General features: G+C 55.5%; 1 protein-coding gene across 2 annotated transcripts; it reads left to right on the top strand.

The window, feature by feature from the left end:
- The first annotated feature begins 980 nt into the window (after positions 1–980).
- DEDD2 (death effector domain containing 2) lies at positions 981–17,139 on the top strand. 2 transcript variants are annotated; one of them, XM_021692248.1, is made up of 5 exons: positions 981–1,134; positions 1,750–2,117; positions 3,629–3,751; positions 6,995–7,135; positions 15,630–17,139. In XM_021692248.1, exons 2-5 carry the CDS (start codon positions 1,790–1,792, stop codon positions 16,019–16,021), a joined length of 984 nt encoding a protein of 327 aa, XP_021547923.1. In that variant the 5' UTR covers positions 981–1,134; positions 1,750–1,789; the 3' UTR covers positions 16,022–17,139. The 2 variants fall into 2 exon arrangements, with proteins under 2 accessions (XP_021547923.1, XP_021547924.1); XM_021692249.2 differs by lacking the exon at positions 15,630–17,139 and adding an exon at positions 13,372–13,909.
- The last annotated feature ends 1,567 nt before the right edge of the window (positions 17,140–18,706 follow it).

The raw sequence follows: 18,706 nt of genomic DNA, 5'->3' as shown, positions 1-18,706 counted from the left end.
TCACTGCTGCAGCCCAAGCAGAGCCAGTGCTGAGGCAGTGCCAGGCAGGACCTAGGTCCCCTGCCTTTCAAGGGGAGATAATTCAGGGGTGGGAACCACTCCGGGAAGACTTGTTTCAAGGTATGTGCGAGCCCTGACCTTGAGTCACCTAAGTGTGTGTGTGTTGGGGGTGTGGCCACCATGCCCAAGACTCCGCCTCAGGGGAGCTGCTCAGACATGCAGCCTGGACTCCAGTTCTCTTGATAGCGACCTGCCCTCGCAAGAGTGCAACTTGTAGGTGCAGGTTAGAGAGGGGGTATTGGGAGGCTCCTTGACCTTGGAGGGCAGAGATTGGAAAGGGTTGTTGGGTGGGTGGGGGGCATTTGAGACAGGAAGAGGCTGTAATAGGGGACTGTGATGGATGCCATCAGGAAGTGAACAGTCAGGATGGAGGGGCCTGTTGCAATCGGGAAGGAGGTATTGGTTCCTAACATGAGATGGGGGAGCTTCCTTGTCTTGATCAGGGGAAGGAACTTAGAGATGGGGCTTCTGTTGGGTGAAAGGAGATTCCATTTGGGGTCATGAGATGGCACGGTTGTGACGTAGGTTCCTGGTTGCCATTAGGAGTAAGGGGCAGGCTGATGGAGGAGCGTCCAAGTCCAGATCATAAGGGGTCTGGGAGCTATTTGAAGCCAGGACGGTTGCTATTGTGGTCCTTTGCCTTGGGCAGCTGGGAGCAGTGGTAATGTGGGCGTCTAAATCATGTTTAGGATGGGCCTGTAGTCCCTGAGATGAGTATTTCCAACAGGGCTTGACGTGGGGCAACAAGGACCCAGCGGCTTAAGTCACGGGCGGACAGAAGCAACCCTGCATGCAACCAGGTACCAGATCCAACTCAGACGCGGAAATCACTCTCGCTTTGCGCAGGCGCAGCACTGGCGGGCAAGACGCTACGGATGGGGGCGGGCCCGGAGGGGTGGGGCTTGGAAGCTTCACTCTGCGCTTGCGCCTAAGGGGCGTGGCCGTCGCACCTGCGCGAGTTGGGGGAAGGAGGAGGGGCGAGGTGACGCAGGCGTAATAATAGAGAAGGTGCCAGAAAGATCCAAAACAAGTGGCTGCGGCCGTCGCCCAGGAGTCGTCAGACGCCGGAATCCGGTAAGGATCCAGAGAGGCCCGAGGGCGGCTAGTGGCGGGTAGACGGAACCACTTGTGTGTTGGGGGGAGGGCGGTAGCGCCTTAACAGGGCGAGGGGGTCGGGATCGGAGAGCACCACCTGTGTGGGGCGACGGGCTGCTTTGGTCGGTTCCACTTGTGGGGGGCAGAGGGTTACTTTCGGACGCTACCATTTGGGTGGAGCCGCGGCGCTGATCGGACAGTACCAGTGGACGGAGCCAAGGGGCACGTCCGGGCAGTGCTGCCCAGAGTCAAAGGGCAGTTGGCAGGGTTCCCCGGGATGGGCCCCCACGCTGGTTCGGACCGAATCACTTGGTCGGGTCCGGAGGCTGGTTCGGGGCATACCACCTGGGGAGGGGCGTTCGGGCTGGGCAGGCCCAACTGGTGGGAGGACGAGCGGGGTCTAGCGTCTCGACCTGTTACTAGGGGACCTCGGGCGGTACCATTCCTTTCTGAGGGAAGGGGAGCGGCAGAGAAGACAGGGGTGCGAAGGTGGCCCTGCCCGGCAGGACGGGGCGGGGGAGACGCACCGGCGGGGGCGGGGTCCGGGTCCCCGCGTCGCTGACCATTGCCCCCTCCCCACTGTGTGGGTTCTAGGCCCTGGTTCAGAGCTTGTGCCGCCCCCCCTCCCCCGGGTATGGCGCTGTCCGGGTTGACCCCGGCCCCGAGCTGGGAGGAGGATGAATGCCTGGATTACTACGGGATGCTGTCGCTTCACCGTATGTTCGAGGTGGTGGGCGGGCAGCTGACCGAGTGCGAGCTGGAGCTGCTGGCCTTCCTGCTCGACGAGGCCCCCGGCGCGGCCGGCGGTCTGGCTCGCGCGCGAAGCGGCCTGGAGCTGCTGCTGGAGCTGGAGCGCCGCGGGCAGTGCGACGAGAGCAACCTTCGGCTGCTGGGGCAACTCCTGCGCGTGCTGGCACGCCACGACCTGCTGCCGCACCTGGCGCGCAAGAGGCGCCGGCCAGGTATGGTTGAATGGGAGAGTGACAGACTTCCGGTGGGGACGGGGCCTTGTCCTGGCTGGGTCTCCATGGTGGCCTGATACGGACAGCACCGTATCAGCCTGTGTCCCAACTCGCTCCTCCCCTTCTCTCAGTATCAATGAGGAACACAGCAGGGAGGAGGCATGGCTTTGGGAGAGGTGAGTTTGTGGAATTTGGCCACATCAGTGATGTTTGTGGCCACTGTTTATGGAGGGCTTATTTCATGCGAGGCACAGTGGTAAGCCCTTCGTGTGAACTGTCGCCTTATATCCTCCCAGTAATCCCATGAGGAAGTCCTGTTAGTGTCCTCGTCTTAGAGGGAAAAGAACAGGGTTAAGAGAAGTTAAGCAGCTTGCCCACATATAAGAATTGAATCCTGCGTGTTGAGCACAGGAAGTACAAGGTGTTGGGACTGACAGAGTGTTCGTTCCATGAAGCTTATGTTTAGTGGGGGGGAAGTAGCCATTAAGGCAGATAGTTTATTTTTGTATAGGGTTATAGAAAGACTAAAGCAAAGTTAAGAGAATACAGAGAGTAGGGAGTGCTTCATAGTGAAGGGAGCCCCCCTCCCCCAGATTGGGTAACCAGTCAAAACCTTTCTGAAAAAGCGATGTTTAAATGGAGGTTCTACTCCTGCTGTGCGTAGATCTCAGAGGAGAAAATGCCAGGCAGAGGGAAAGACAAGCTTTTCAAGCCCTGAGTCAGTAATGAGTTTGGTATGGAGACCAGCGTGGCAGGAGCAGGGGAGACCGACAAAGCAAGAGCAGAGAGGGAAGTAAGAAGCCACTTCACACAGGGGCTTGCAGATAACACAGGTAGAAAGTTTGGCTCCGAGTTGATGCCCCTAGTCCTGTGAGGGAAGTACTCCTGGAGGAGCAGTTCTGAGGTGAGGAACCCAAGGGTTTAAGGGACAGGAGTCCTGTGTGTGCGAAGGCCTCGAGCTGTTGAGGCCTTGGCTGGGTCATTAGCGGTGCAGTGGCTAGTTCCGGAGGGGGATTCCGAACTTCCCTTGCCCAGAGGAAGCCCTTGGGAATTGGATAACCAGGAGAAGGGCATCACTAGAGAAGAACCGACCGTGTTTTTGGAAGAATATATGTGGAGGTTAGGTTATGGAAGAGAGGTTTTGGGGAGCCTGCTTACTCCTTGGGGGCTCAGGGAGTGTTGGGGGCAGTTCGAGGCGGCCGGGGGTGGGGGGCGGGCAACATTGCCAGGATCCTGACCATGACTCGGCTTATAGAATCCAACCCTGACAGTTGGAGCTGCTGTAGACATGGTTTGGACAGCCCCAGGAGGTCACGAGTTTGCCTGTCTCTGTAGGCATACAACAACCACTGGGCAGGAAGTGTTTGAGAGGGAGCAGCTATCTGGGCTCTGGGCTCTGGGGGACTCGAGCACCTAGTGGGGCAGGAGTCCCATCTCCAGCTGGGAATTGAGGCTGGGCTGGGGAGGGGCTGGAGGCTGGGAATATTTCTTTCGTTTTTCTCCTTCTGAAGTGTCTCCGGAACGCTACAACTACGGCACCTCCAGCTCTTCTTCCAAAAGGACTGAAGGGAGTCGCCGCCGCCGCCGGCAGTCAAGCGGTACTTCAGACGCCCAGCAGGGTCAGTGGGAGACAGGTGAGCCTCACTGGTGGGCGTGATGGCAGCGTCACTTTCTTCCTCCTGAGCCCTGATGAACCCTCTCCATCCCGGCCCATCAAGGAAGGGGCCCGAGGGGTCCTTCTGTCTCCACACTCCTTTATGTGTGGTGTTTGTTCTACAAAAGGATGTGTCCAGAAGCAACGAATGCAATTGTTTGTGGTGGTTTTATAGGGCATCTGAATGACATCACACGGTGGGTAGTCTCCGCGTGGCTGGCTTTGCTGGACACATTTCTGAGATTTATTCACATTAGGTACCTTTAATTTGTTTCTTTTAATTGCCCTGCGGTTCATTTAGGCTGTTTCCTCTTCCCTAGTTCCTAAATTAATCAAGCATAATTTCAAACATACAGTGCAGTTGAAAGATGAGTGCAGTGAGCATGCTCCTATTTTCCATCTCGATTCAATAATTTTAACATTTGCCATTTTTGCTTTACTGTGTATATACGTAAGGATGGATTTTTGGTTGTTACGTGTGTGTATATACGTAACAATGGATTTTCGGTTGAACTCTTTGAAAGTAAGTTACACCCATCAGGATACTTTATTCCTAAATCAGCAGGCATTTCCTGAGAATGAGGAGATTCTCCTAGATCATCTCCAGACCATTATCATACTTAAGAAAATAAATACTAATCCTTTGATATCCTAATGTTTCATTTTCATGTCTCCCCAAGATGGTCTCCACTCTCAGGACCCACTCATAGTTGAGTTTCTCTGCGTCTTGGTGTTTTTAAAAGATTTTATTTATTTATTTGAGAGAGAGAGCACAAGCAGGGGAAGTGGCAGGCAGAGGGAGAGGGAGAAGCGGGCTCCCCGCCTAGCAAGGAGTCCAACGTGGGACTCGATCCCAGATCCTGGGATCATGACCTGAGCCGAAGGCAGATGCTTAACCGACTGAGCCACCCAGGCATTCCTGTGTTCATTTATTATGTCTCCTTAATCTCTTACTTGAGAACCCAAACTCCTCCCCTGCCCCAGATTTGTTTATTTTCTTCCCATGACGTGGACTTACTGACTTTGTTGGGCCACTTGTTTTGTAGAATGTCACGATTGTTTTGGAAGTGTCCGATCATTTCCTCTTGGGGTCCCGGAACTGGTGTATCTCCCGTGAAGTGGGGAGCCCCCACACTCTCACCCTAGGAGACAAGCACGGTAGCAGCCACTGGGCATTGTTTCTAATTTATGACTTGAAACTCGAAAACCCGGTAAACGTGTGGCCAGAAGAGTAGAGGGTAATTTCCAGGACTGAGAGTTGAGTGAAGTAAAGTAAGGTGCAATAAAAAGTGGGTCGGGAGGTTTGATGAGATTCAGGTTACATGTTTTGGCAGGAATGTTCCTTGGTTGATGCTGCGTGCTTCGCATTGGAGCGCATCAAGAGGCTGACGGTCTCGTTTTCTTGCTGTGAGTGGGCAAGTTTGAACACTTGGTTAAGGTCGTGTCTGCCATATTTGTCCTCCGTAAAGGGACATTTCCCCCTTTAATGGTTAGTCAATCTGTGGGGTGACACTTTGGCACATCCTGTTCCCCAGTAGCATCCCCAGTGGGTTTAGCAGGCATCGGTCATCTCTTCTCAAACCAGTGATGACATTGGTGATCACAAAATGGTGATTTTCTTATTCTTTTCCAATGTCTATTAGCTGGTATTCTTTCGAGACTTTTCCTTTTTTTCTCTCTCTTTCCTTGGGAAGAGGGGGAGCAGCACTGTGGATTTCTGTATAATTACTTATTTACTGTGTTAGAATCCATTAGTCATTCTTCCTGAGGTTCAAATTGACTAGCTCCTACTGTCTTTTTGATGTGGCTCCATCATTCCTTGGACTTCCTGCTCTGGGGCACTGCAAGATGTCCTGCATTCAACTTGTACTTTTCCTTCCCCAGCCCTGGAATCAGCTATTTCCAGAAGAAGCCTGGTTTCTTTTAGAGGCACTGGCATTTAGAGACCAAGATCTGGGTGCTGAGTGTGTGTGTTGTTTTTGGGCTCTTTTAGTGAACAGAGCTAGAAATTGCTTTAAAAAAATTCATATTAGTTTTTTGGGGTGCCTGGGTGGCTCAGTCAGTTAAGTGTCTAACTCTTGATTTCAGCTTAGGTCGTAATCTCATCGTGCCCCATCTTTCTCATCTCATGATCTCAGATCAAGCCCCGTGTCGGGCTCTGCGCTGGGCGTGGAGCTTGCTTGAGATTCTCTCGCTCCTTCTCCCTCTGTCCTTCCTGCTCTTGGGCGCACATGCTCTATCCCACCCCCCCAAAAAAATTCGTCTTAATGTTTTCAAAATTAATATACAAAGACTTATTTCTTGTACACTAAAAATTTTGTTTATTAAAAGTTTTGAGATAACAGATTTATTTGCTTCGTTTTATGACAGTTGTAGCTTTGAAAGTACGACAGTACTGCTGCCGACTATATCTACTGAATAAAGCATACCGTTTATTTGTGGTTCTTCCTGTCCTAGGAGTATATCCCACCGAGAATTTACAGTCAAAATGATCTTCCAAGTTACTTGAAATAATTCTTCTCTAGTTCGTGTTACCAATTTTATATACAGCTAGGTTCGTTTCTTTCTGTTTAATTTTATGGTTGGTGTGTTTTTTTGTCTCTAATTTTTTGAGTATGTAAAGCAGTTTTATGACTCAAAAGTCAAAACTACCATATGTAAGAAGGATGTTCTTAGAATCATTTCCACTGGTCCTCAATCCCTAGTGAGTAGGTAACTAATTTCATTCATTTCCTATTTGTCTTTACAGTGTTTTGTCTTGCAAAAATAGCAAGCTTGTATATATTCTTATTTTTTTTAATGCAACATGTAACAAATTGTAGACGCTTGTTTTGCACCTTGCTTTTACTTCACTAAACAGTCTACTGAGGGAATTACCCTGTGTACTGCTTGCTAGATGTTTACATTGTGTTCACATTTAGACAGTTATGAGCAATGCCCCAGTGGTCAGTTGTCACGCTTGTTTCCTGGCATGGCTTGCAGGGCTTTCTTCAGGGTCAGACCTGGGAGTGGGGCTGCTGGGTGGTGGGGTGTGCTCTTCTAGATGACACTAGGTTCTACTCACTGCTCATCCTATGGACCGGGCCACTGAGGCCCAGGAAGCAGAGGGGCTCACCCAGGGTCTCATGGCATGGAGACCAGCCTTGAGCTTTTCTGCAGGCCCCTGCTTCCGTGCTCTACCTGTTATCCCGGTCCTCAGTGTGTCCCATCTTTCTCTACTCAGGCTCCCCACCGACCAAGCGGCAGCGGCGGAGTCGGGGCCGGCCCAGTGGTGGTGCCCGACGGCGGCGGAGAGGGGCCCCTGCCGCCCCCCAGCAGCCACAGGAGCCAGCCAGACCTGCTTCAGAAGGCAAAGTGACCTGTGGTAGGTGTCTGTGGGCCTTGGCGAATGCTGGATGGTGCCCGCGGCCGGCTGCTGAGCCCGAGGGGGGCAGACGCGGACACTCGTGCGGAGTGTGGCACACCCAGTGGGGAGGCGGCGGCTTCCGTTCATCATCCTCTCTTGCTTGTCTCCGTCCTGCGTGTCGTGGAAGGATCACGTGTGCGACCTCCTCCAGGAAGCTTTTCCTGATGACCCCTTGCTCTCAGTTTCGTCTCTTTTTTCAGTAAACGTTTTTATAGGTTTCCTTACTCTGTAGTGGAGTAACGTGCGGGTAAAAATTGAGGATCCTGGGCCAGGCTGCCAGATTCACCCCTTAGCCTTGGCATTTAGATAGGTTGTCTGACCTTGGGCAGGTGGCTGAACCCTTCTGTGTAAAAGGAGGCTGATAGGGTGCTTCCCACCTGGGGTTGTTGAGAGAGAAAACGAATTAGCCTGATGATACGTTTGCCCCAGTGCCTGGCCTGGGGCCCGTGCTAGGCGCTGCGTACCGGTTGGTGCGTCTTTTTGCTGTTATTGTGCAGTGTGCTTGGGACAGGAACAGCAGTGGGGGCCCTGCCCTTGGGGAGGCTACCTTCTAGTAGGGTGACAGATCAGTGAAACTGAAGCTCGCTTTAGATCGTGCCATGAACAGAGGGTGGGGAGTGGGTGGAGGAGCCCGGCAGGAGCCAAGCTACTGGGCCTGGCAGACCTTGGAGTGGATGGGAGTGTTTATTTTATTCCATACGTCAGGTGTACCTCGGGTTTTAAGCAGGGGAGCGCGGTTGATCTGACACCTGGTTTTTTTTTTTTTTAAAGATTTATTTATTTATTTATTTGAGAGAGAGAGAATGAGAGAGAGCACATGAGAGGGGGGAGGGTCAGAGGGAGGAGCAGACTCCCTGCTGAGCAGGGAGCCCGATGTGGGACTCGATCCCGGGACTCCAGGATCATGACCTGAGCCGAAGGCAGTCGCTTAACCAACTGAGCCACCCAGGCGCCCCTGACACCTGTTTTTGATGGAACTCTGAGTTTATCTGGAAAATTAGTTAACGAACGATGATTTATAAAGCACGTAGAACTGTGCTAGGCATATATATTTACGTATATATATATACATATGTATGTATGTGTGTGTGTATATATATATATATATATATATGGTGCCGTGCCTGGTGTGTGTTTAAATTAAACACAAAGGAAGCAGGGAACAGAGTGAAGAGGCTGGACAGCCTGAGCAGGAGAGGCTGGAGGTCTGGCCCGGGAAAGTTCTGTTGGGCGGAAGGCGGGGACTAACAGGGCTGCCCGGGCCTGCACGTGTGGTAGGCCAGGTGGGTTGTGGGCTCTGCTTTAGAGATTCGGGCTTTGACCTTGCCTTCGGGAAATTCCACGTGGCCCTGAGGGTCGTAGATGGGCACGGTGGGTGCACTCTCACTTAGCCCACACCTCTTTGGCTCCCTCTCCTCTGAGTGTCCCATCCACTCCACCGATGAGGCTGCAGATAGCCGTGCTCGGTGCTGCCGGGAGGAACAGACCAACAGAGCCAGCCGATGTCCTCTGACAACCCTCAGCTGCCCGGTGTGACTCTCCCCCGAGGCAGGCAGTCCTGAGCAGAGCCACGGGGCTGGCTGGGCGGCAGAGGGAATCCCTGCCTCCCTAGGGAGCCTGCTGAGCTGAGGCTGGGGAGGGGTCTTGTTGCCTGTGGAGGCTTCAGGTCTCTTCCCCAAGGGCAGGGCTGTGGCAGGGAGGTTGTTACGCAGGGTGTGGCTGGGTCTTGCTGGGAGGACTGTAAGCAGGTCTGACTGCTGACTCACTAGGCAGGGTGGGGCTGGAGGGAGGCTCTCCCCAGTAGGGCCCTGGTGGTTCCCCCTGAAAGCCAGGATGCCTCACCTTTAATGAGGCCCAAGACCAGGGGTGGAAGGAGCCTCCTTCAGACCGGAGTGACCTGCCATTCTTGCCCCCTAGTGTGTGATAGCTGTGGGGCTTAATCCCTAGTCAACTGCCCTCCCCAGAGGGGAAGAATTGGACCAAACTCTGGGTTTCTGAAGGGGAAGGGTGTCCGGAGTACCCCGGGTTTGGACACAGGGCCTCTTGAGTTTCCACACCCCTTTCAGGGCCATCCACCGGGCCCTGTGCTGGGCACGCTCCTCGCCTGGCCCAGAGTTTTCAAGACAGCCCTGAGGTAGGGGTGACAGCCCCCACTGTGCAGAGTGGCAGGCTTGCTTCATGCTGTTACTCCCCGCGTGTTCTTAGAGCGCTTACTGTGCGCTAGGCACAGCAGGGATGGGAGGCGCTTGTCCTCACGGAGCACGTGTCTTGGTGGGAGGAGAAAGTGGACAGAAACTTCAGAGGGCAGCTGAGAAGAGAAGGCAGGGCAAGGGGGGAGGGAGTGATGGAAAATGCAGTTTTAGATGTATCTTCAAGGTAGAGCGGTCTCAGAAGCTCTCTTGGAAGAGACAGCGAGTGTGTGGATGGCTGGGGAAGTGTTCTAGATCTGGGGACAGCAGCTGCCAAAGTCAAGTGGGAGTGAGCCAGTGGTGATGAAGGGCTGGTGAGGAATCTGGCCGAGCAAGGGGGCTGCTGGGAGGTGAGCGCAGAAGAGGTGGGGGGCCAGGGCTTTCACTGCTTTACGTGACGGAAAGCAGCCAGAGGATTTGAGTGATAGGATGAGCTTTGCTTTTCTCCCTGTTTCTCTGGAGGAGGGACAGGTAGGCACAGCAGCGTGATGACCTGGTACCCCCTTTATTGTGCCTCAGCCCTTGGCAGCTCATGGGTGATCCTGTTGGACCATCCATGGTGTCTTGGAGTCACTTTCAGGGGTCCTGTTACGTCGTCTGTGGATTTTTCACTGTGTACCTCTAAAAGATCAGAATTCTTGGAAAAATTACTGCACCGAAAACATTAAGTTCCGTACTGTCAAATGTCCAATCAATGCTCTTATGTTGTCCCATTGTCTCAGAAGTGCTGACTCTCTATGGGGTGCCTGGGTGGCTCAGTCAGTTAAGCATCTGCCTTCGGCTCAGGGCATGATCCCTGGGTCCTGGGATTGGTCAGGCTCTCTGCTCCTCGGGGAGCCTGCTTCTCCCTCTCCCTCTGCCTGCCGCTCCTCCTGCTTGTGCGCGCTCTCTCTTTCTCTCTGTGTCAAATAAATAAATAAAATCTTAAAAAAAAAGAATAAAAAAGTTAACTTAAAAAAAAAAAAGCGTTGGCTCTCTCTTTTTAAATTTAATTTCTTTGAGAGGGAGAGAGAAAGTGCACGAGCAGGGGGAGGGGCAAAGGAACAAGCAGACTCTCCGCTGAGTAAGGAGCTCAATGCTGGGCTTGATCCCAGGGTCCTGGGATCATGACCTGAGCGGAAGTCTGACGCTTAACTGACTGAGCCACCCAGGCGCCCTAGTGCTGGCTCTTGTAAGTCTCCTGGTCTCTGAGATTTCCCCCGCCATGTCGGCTCTCTTTCCCCCCATCTCTCTAGCTTTGTATTTGTTGAAAGTAGTTGTCCTGTAGGTTTTTTTTTTTTAAGATTTTATTTATTTATTTGACAGAGGGAGACACAGCGAGAGTGGGAACACAAGCAGGGGGAGTGGGAGAGGGGGAAGCAGGCTTCCCGTGGAGCAGGGAGCCCCATGTGAGACTCGATCCCGGGACTCTGGGATCATGACCTGAGCCGAAGGCAGCCGCTTAACGACTGAGCCACCCAGGTGCCCCATGTAGTGTTTCCTAAAGACTGAATTTTGCCAATTGCATCCTGCAGTCGAGTTGATTGATATGGTCCCCTATTGTCCGTGTTTCCTGAAAATCGGTGGTTGGCTTGGAGAGGCTTGATCAGATTCTGGTATGATGTTTTATTTTCAAGCTCATTTCCCAGGTGGTATTGTGGCCTTCCATCGGGAAGCAGGTAGTGAGTGGCTGCTTATCTTTCTCTGACGTTGGTGGCAGCGTTTCCTCTTTGCCTCGATCTTTTAGTTCAGTCAAACCTTATATCTGACATGACGACGCTGGCCGCATCCCGGGGAAGAGACTAAAGCAGGGGATGGGTGCCGCTGTTGTCCAGAGGAGGGTGGTACTGGCCCTGGAGGGGCAGGGGTCTTTCCATCAGAGCACTTTGGCTGCTTCTCTCCCCCTTGTGCCTGTCCCTGTCCCTTCCCTGACCCCCCACTGGGAATCCCTGCCCATTTCCCTCTGCATCTCATTCTGCCCTAGAAGAGAGAGGGATGAGGTGTGGGGTTGGGGGACAAGAGGATGCTGGAGCCGAACTGCGTGCAGGAACAAGAGCAGTTGTCCTCATTAGGAAGGCATCGCCAGACCCTGTGTCCTGGGGACAGGGAGCCTTTCTGCACAGCTGCCCAAGTGGAGGAGGGACTGTTGCTAAATGCTTGGTGTTCCTGGCCAGAGGAAGCAGTTCAGCCAGCCCCCAGCCCAGGTCACACGGGGGCCAGACGCTCTTCCCACCTTGCTCCTCACGGACACACGTGGCCCAGTCCGTCCACTTGTCTCCATGTCTGCTGCATCTGTCCTGGCCCCTTAGCCTTCCCTGACCCCTGCCCTGGCTCTGTTCCTGCCGCCTTACCGCTTCCGCAGTGCAGCCCGAGTCATCTCGGCGTGAGCTCACGTCCTTCCTGAGGCCCTCGGAGGGCTCGTTATATGCCAGGCACTGGCCTCTGCTCTTTACTTGCAGCCAGTGGTGTAATCCCCAAAGTGACCCCTCGAGAGCAGGTGCTGGGTGAGGTTTTACGAGGGAGGCCATTGAGGTGCGGGGGGGGTGTGGTTGCCTCGTGAGGCCCCGTCCCTCCAGTCATCCCCTGATGCCCTTCTCCTCCACGTGGTCCAGCCACCCCGGCCCCTAGCCTGTGAATGCCTCAAGTTCATTTTCTGCTTCTGGACTTTGATGCAGGCTGTTCTCTTTTCTGGGAAAGCTGTTCTTCCTTCTCCTTGTTTTTCTCTCTCGACCTACTTCTTCACATTTTACTTCCAGTGTCATTCCTAGAGAGGTTCTGTCTGATCATTGCAATCTAAATTACACCTCGCTCTCTCTAATTTTCTCTTGTGGCTTTTGGGGTGTCTTTTAATTATAGATTTCTGTGTGTCATTGTGTGAGAGGCAGCAAACAGGACAGGGGGAGTTACGAGCTCAGGCTCTGGAGCCAGGCACCCCGGTTGGAATTCCAGCTCTGCCATTTCCTGCCTCTGTGCCCTTGGGCAGGTGACTCATCCTCTGTGCCTCAGTTTCCCCATCTGCAGAAAGGAGGTAATAGCATCGCCTTAGAAGGTTGCAGGGAGAATCAAGGGGTCAATAAATGAGACGTGTTGCCAGTCTGCAGTAAATACTCTATACACGTCACCTATTGTTCTTTGGTCATTTTGTTGAGGACTAAAGGAGAGATGGGGCTTGGTGCCCCTGATTCCTGGCCAGGGGTGGCGGGGTGGCTTCAAGTAACACAGGTCTTCTCCTCTTCCCTCGTGGAGTCTCCTTGTCCTCTTTCTGTGTATGCCACACTGTTGTGTTCCAGACCCGAGGTTGGACTGTGGTCTCGGGAAGGTGTTCCTAATTTGTCAATGGGGATAAGGAAAGTGCTGTGGGGATTTAGGGCCGGAGATCGGGAGAGCCCTTGGGTAGGGCCTGGCCCGTGAGAGGTGTTCCCTAACTGGGGTTCCATATATCGCAGGCCCACTGGTGGTGGGGCATGCATGTCACCCCGCATTCCTGGCACTTCGTAAATAGATCTGTTGGATGGAAGAATGGATGGGACACGCACTAGTCCGTCCTGGTCCTTTCGTCCTTCCACCCCCCATGTTGGGGGTAGGCTCTGAACAGTTTCTGCCACAGGTTGAGTACCGACCTGTGCTGAGGAGAAAGGCGATCTGGGAGGGTTTCACCCGCTCGGGATGTGTGGTCCTGTGAGCTGGGCCTTGGTGAGTGAGTGGAGCTGTTGTGGACAGAAGAGGTGGACAGGTCATCGTGTGAGTAAGGCTTGTGCTGGGGGCAGTGCCCTTGTGACTGGAGGCAGGGCAGGGGAGAACGCAGCCGGGACTGAGGGAGGAGGTTGACTCAGGGGCCCAAGTGAGAGAGGGTCAGGCCTGGGCAGGGGCCATGGGGTAGAGAGATGGGTGTCTAAATCGCAGTTCCTGTTTCTGGGTGCCTTCTGTGTCCTAGGACTTGGCGAGTGTTTCATGAGTTGCTTTTTTGAATTCTCATGACCGCACCATGCAGCAGGGACCTCTTGTTTGTCTGTTTATGTTTTTCAGATGGGGAAACTGAGGCTCAGGTGAGGTCACATGCCCAAGGCCCCACAGCTAGAGAGTGGCAGAGCCGGGACTCGCCTCAAGGTCTGTCGGACTCCGCCACCTGGCTCTGTGCCTCTGCTACTGAGCTGCCCCGTGTGGCCTTGGACAGGTGCTGCCCCTCCCAATCCCCTGCTCCCTGGTCTACACCACTTGAGGGCATGGTCAGACACTCAGGGGAGTCTAGGCTGTGGGCCTGAAGGTCTTGTGTAGTTCCTAACATGGAGGGAGCCAGGCCTGAGTGCCGTGGGAAGTCCTGGGCCCCAAGGCCAGGTTGGGTTCCCTGGGCCTCGAGCGGAGAGGGTGATGTTCCCTTGCAGAAAGAGGAAGGGTTTGGGGTGGGAGGAGGAAGTGGGTGGTACTGAGAAGTCATCTGGGGGAGTGGGGACCTGCCTTCCACCTTGTGCTCTGCTGCTGACACCGTGTGTGGAAGGCGAATGAAGTCAGGCACTTGGCACTTCCCTTTCCCGAGCTTGTTTCCTCATCTGTCCGCTGGGTTACTTGTGGCCCCCGCCCCCACAGGGCCGGTCTGGCTGAATGGCGGGGGTGAAGCATTTGGCACATCGGAGCTGTTGGCGGCTGCCCTTCTTGGAGCACCCGTTGGGCGCTGTTTGCAGTGCTAGCCACTTTTCCATTCATTGCTCTCACTTTAATCCTTTCAACAGCCTTTCAGAGTGGAATTCCCAGGTTCCAGCAAGAACCTGGGCTCAGAGAGGTGCTGACTTGTGCCAGGTCACACAGCAGTGCCCGAAGACTCCTGGGTTAGAGTCGTCTCCACTGGCCCAAAGCTGCCCTCTGGGGCACAGGACGCTCAGTGACGTCTGTGGAGCCCCTCCACGCCCTGGCCGCGCGACCTTGGGCAGATTCCTTCCCTTCTCTTTGCCCCCGTTTGCTCACCTGTAAATTGGGGTGACAGTAGGGCCTGTCTGATGGGGCGGTCGTGGATTAAATGAGTTCGTATGTGGGTAGTGCCTGTTGTCCTTTCCAGCTTGTAGCTGACCCTCGCAGCCGGTGTGGTGTCGAGAGGGGGTTCTGTTAGGAGCCTGAGTCACGGGTGGAGCTTTAGTAATCCCACACGGAGGTGATCCGCCTGAGGTTACACTTACAGGGACAGTCTAGGAAGTCCTGGGTCCTGTGCCCTGCGCAGAGCTGCCCCCTTATTTGGGCAGGTGTGGGCAGGGTCGTAAGTAGCAGAAACTCAGCTCAGACTGGTCTGAGCAAAAAGGGAATTGATCTTGGCTGAGAACCTGGGAGTTCCAGGGCTTGCGTGAGGAACTCCGTTTTTTTCCTCTCTGTCGTGACCCCGGGTAGGCCTCACGCTCTCCCCTCCTGGTGGCCAAGGGCCCCCAGCAGCTCCGGGCTTAGGGCCCATCATCTTAGCGGCCTCTGAGGGAAGAGGGCGCCTGCTGCCAGCAGAGCTCGCCCGGTCCCAGCCTTGAGACCCCTGGGCGGCGCTCGCGTGCTGGGTGTGGTGGCCCCACAGGAGTCTCACTGACGGCAGGACGGGGTGAGCCTGGTTGCCAGGCAAGTCCATCAGTCCAGGCATGGGTTCTTGCACAAATATATATCGAGCGCCTACTGTGTGCCACAGGGCTACACCAGTGAATAAAACAGTCCCTTCAGGGGGCTCACCCAGGGAGACAGGTGATAAGCCTGACAGTATAAGGGAAAGCACCGAGATTAGAAGGTGGTAAGTGCCTTGGGAAGAAAGGGAGCAGAGTCTGGGGGACTGGGAGTGCCGGGGGCTGGGGTGGTGGTGGTGAAGTTTTAAATCGGGAGGTTAGGGGAGGCCTCGTTAGGAAGGTGGCATTTGGAGGAAGTGAGGGAGCAAGTGCTGCGGGGCGGGCCAGAGCATCCCCCGCTGAAGGAGAGGCAGGGCTGAGCAGAACCTGCCTGGTGGGTAGGGGTGCAGCAGGGTGCTGAGGCTGGAGTGTGGCACGTGCGGGGAGAGGAGGTCGCCGAGGTCGCCGGGACAGGAGGTAACAGAGGCCAGGCCCCAGGAGAGAAGCCAGGGGAGGGTGTCACTGTACTTGGGTGTGGTTACCACAAGGGGGAAGGATGTGGGTAGGTGCAGTGCAACCCATGGGGCAGTGGGAGGAGCCTGTGGGAGGAGGCTCGGGGTGGGAAGAAGGGGTTGCGGGGCCTGGTCCTTTGAGCTGGTCCCTTGCACCGCCCTGTGTGGAGCGTTGGCCCCTCCCTGACCAGTCCCTCCTTCTCCGCAGACATCCGGCTCAGGGTGCGAGCAGAGTACTGTGAGCACGGGCCTGCCTTGGAGCAGGGTGTGGCCTCCCGGCGGCCCCAGGCGCTGGCCCGGCAGCTGGACGTGTTTGGGCAGGCCACAGCGGTGCTGCGCTCCCGGGACCTGGGCTCCGTGGTGTGCGACATCAAGTTCTCCGAGCTCTCCTACCTGGACGCCTTCTGGGGCGACTACCTGAGTGGTGCCCTGCTGCAGGCCCTGCGGGGCGTGTTCCTGACTGAGGCCCTTCGCGAGGCCGTGGGCCGGGAGGCTGTCCGCCTGCTGGTCAGTGTGGACGAGGCCGACTACGAGGCTGGCCGGCGCCGCCTGCTGCTGATGGAGGAGGAGGGAGGACGGCGCCCGACTGAGGCCTCCTGATCCTGGACCTGGCAGGACTGAACCCACCTCCTAGCCTCCGGGCCACTTTCTCCCCCGGAGGACATCCATCCCTGCCCCTAGAGGACTGTCACTCCAGCAGCCCTGAGGACTGGGACAGATGGCCTGGCCCCTTGACAGACTCTCCCACAGGATGTGGGCTCTGAGGCCGAAACCACTTCCACCTGAGTTTCCTTCCCAGCCTCCTCCCAACCCTACCCTCTGGTGTGTTCCCTCAGCTTCAGGAGGCCAGGGACTCAGGCATGCAGATCAGAACGGGAGAGAGGCATAGCTACACATTCACCAAAGGCCCCCTGCACACCGTGTTCCTGACTGTGGGCTGCGTGCACGCATGCACACGGCCCCCTCTGGAATCTCCCCTGGGCTCCTGCCTTGGCCTGCTCCACACATGTCTTTGGCCTAAGGGCTTCTCTCTCAGGATCTCTGATTTTACTTCCCCCGACCCTGGACCTCAGCCACGCTGGGCACTGGGGCTAGGGTGCACACGGGGCCTGCTCACCTTGCCCACACATCTCTCTAGCCAGCCAGGGCTCTCTGCCCAGCTTCCAAACACAGACCTGGCTCTCCACATTCTCCTGCTCGCCACAGTTGGACGCAGACTTGCACAAGGACCTGCACCCGGAGTGTCACACGTGCATTGCAGCAGCATCAGACCAAGTGTGTTGTTGCCCATGGGGCCAGGATCAGAAACCAACTTCCTTCTCCGAAAGGGAAGGCAAAGGCTTGGGGCTGATGAGAAAGGCCTTTTATAAATGGCGCCAATAAAACGGCCCTGGATTGGGGCTTAGGGTGGGCATCAAGGCTCCCTAGGACTCTTTCTTTATGGGCTGGAGGAAGGAGCTGATGAGGACCTGGGCCTATTACCAGTCCTGGGGTTCCTGGCCCAGTATCTGGCTTGAGGAAGGGCAGGATGCTGGAGCATCATCTGCCGCTGCTACCACAGGCCTGCCCTCCTCTCTGGGCCTCAGTTTCCTCATCTGTCAAAGGAAATACTGCCTTGGAGTCATAACCTGTCCTAGCCCCATTTGCACATGCTTTGCTCTTGTTAGGTTCTTGGGAGTACTAGTGTTTTTATTTTATTCCCTGAGGTGCCAGCTATCTAGCCCAAAGCTTTGGAAACCAAACTGGTCATGAGCTACAGTTCTCTGCCTGGAATCCCTCCCCAGATGGCTCCTCATGCCTTCTGGACAGTCACCTCTTAAATCTGGACCTACATTCTTCCTCCCGAGCCCAACACTGCTTCCTGCTGCCTTGTGGCTACTGGAGGTTGTGGCCCCTTTCCCCACCCCTTTAAGGGCTTAGGAACTCAGGTTTCTTACACAATAACCAAGGTTTTCCTTCCTGTGGGGGAAGGGAACCGGGCTGGGGAATGGGGGTGGGTGAGAGGGGGTGGGCAGGGACTGCTGGCCTTTCTGGGGAAGAGGTGCTCCTGCCCACATCTGGGAACCTAGACCCCCGGCCTGTGTTGGTGTAGAGGGACACTGTGGCAAGTCTAGGGGTGGAGTCCTGTCCTGCAGTCAAGACCTGGTCTAGCTAGTTGCTTTTGACTTCAGACTATACCTTTACTCTCTGGAAGGGAGCTAAGGTCTGCTGGGCACCTCCTCAAGATCTATTTAATGCTTAGCTTGTGTGAAGTAGGGATTCTACCTCCATTTTTGACAGGAAATGGGCTTCAGAGCGGGGGAGGTGACTTGCCTGGGAGATAGAGAAGCACTGAGCTCCAGAGGCTCTCCCCCTAGTGGACGCAGGTTGGGGAGGCAGGTGGGGGGTTTCCACGCCCCTTCTCTCCGGTTGGGGGACTGTCCTTGGTCTGGGCGGGAGTAGGTTTTCTCTTCAAGGTTTGGGGCTTTCCGTACTTGGGGGTGGGAGCTGCTGCTGGTCCTGCCTCGGCTGGGCTGAATTGCGGAGTCGGCCTCATCATTGGGCTTTGAGGCTTGTCTCTCCGCCCCTTATGAATGAGGGGCCCAGCCCCCTTGCGGGGAGAGATTCAGGCCCTGTCCACGCGTCAGTTCCGTGACATGGGCCCCGCCCATGGCCCGCCCTCCCCCATTCTCGAGGCCCCGCCCACCCCGCCCTCTTCAGCCGGGGGTCCGCCTTTCTCGCCGGCACGCGCGTGCCGGAAGTAGAGACGCCTAACCGCGAGGCCGCGGGAGGCCGCGCAGGCGCAGTGCGTGCCAGGAGTCGGCGGTGGCGGGAACCTTGAGGAGATGTCTCTCGCCTCCAGAGCTTACGTGAGCGCCTGCGCTGTGGAGCTGGCCTGGACTTGCCAGAGCCCGCGCCGGACACCGGGGTGACCGACACACCCCTGAGGCCCAGAAGTGGGTCAGACCCAGGCCATGAGGACAAGCCAGGGAGATCCAAGAGCTTCAGGAGTCGATGAAGGATTCTGTGGGGCAGGGCATGGACAGGCTGCGGCCAGGCGAGCTAGGGGCCTGTGGGAGCTCAGAGGAAGGCAGGTTTCACAGAGGAGAGGAGCCCCGAGCTGCCTCTTGAAGGATGAGTAGGAGTTCAACAGAGTGACAGAGAGGGGCCTTCCAGCAGAGAGAACAGCTCCCGGGAAGGCCTTAGGGAACGTGCCCGAACGGGGTGCAGAGAGACGGATGGACAGGCAGAGTCAGAGGTAAGTGGCGGTGCGGAGTCAGCCACCCCTCGTTGGCACAGCGGCCA

Source organism: Neomonachus schauinslandi, chromosome 16 (assembly GCF_002201575.2).
Source record: "Neomonachus schauinslandi chromosome 16, ASM220157v2, whole genome shotgun sequence".
Taxonomy (NCBI): Eukaryota; Metazoa; Chordata; class Mammalia; order Carnivora; family Phocidae; genus Neomonachus; species Neomonachus schauinslandi.
Note: the sequence above shows the minus strand (reverse complement) of the source record. Positions and strands in the feature narration are given on the sequence as shown.

Coding starts and splice junctions, on each gene's coding strand:
- DEDD2 (XM_021692248.1), top strand. CDS start 1,790: ATGGCGCTGTCCGGGTTGACCCCGGCCCCGAGCTGGGAGGAGGATGAA. Junction 2,118..3,628: donor GCGCAAGAGGCGCCGGCCAG/GTATGGTTGAAT, acceptor CTCCTTCTGAAG/TGTCTCCGGAACGCTACAAC. Junction 7,136..15,629: donor AGAAGGCAAAGTGACCTGTG/GTAGGTGTCTGT, acceptor CCTTCTCCGCAG/ACATCCGGCTCAGGGTGCGA.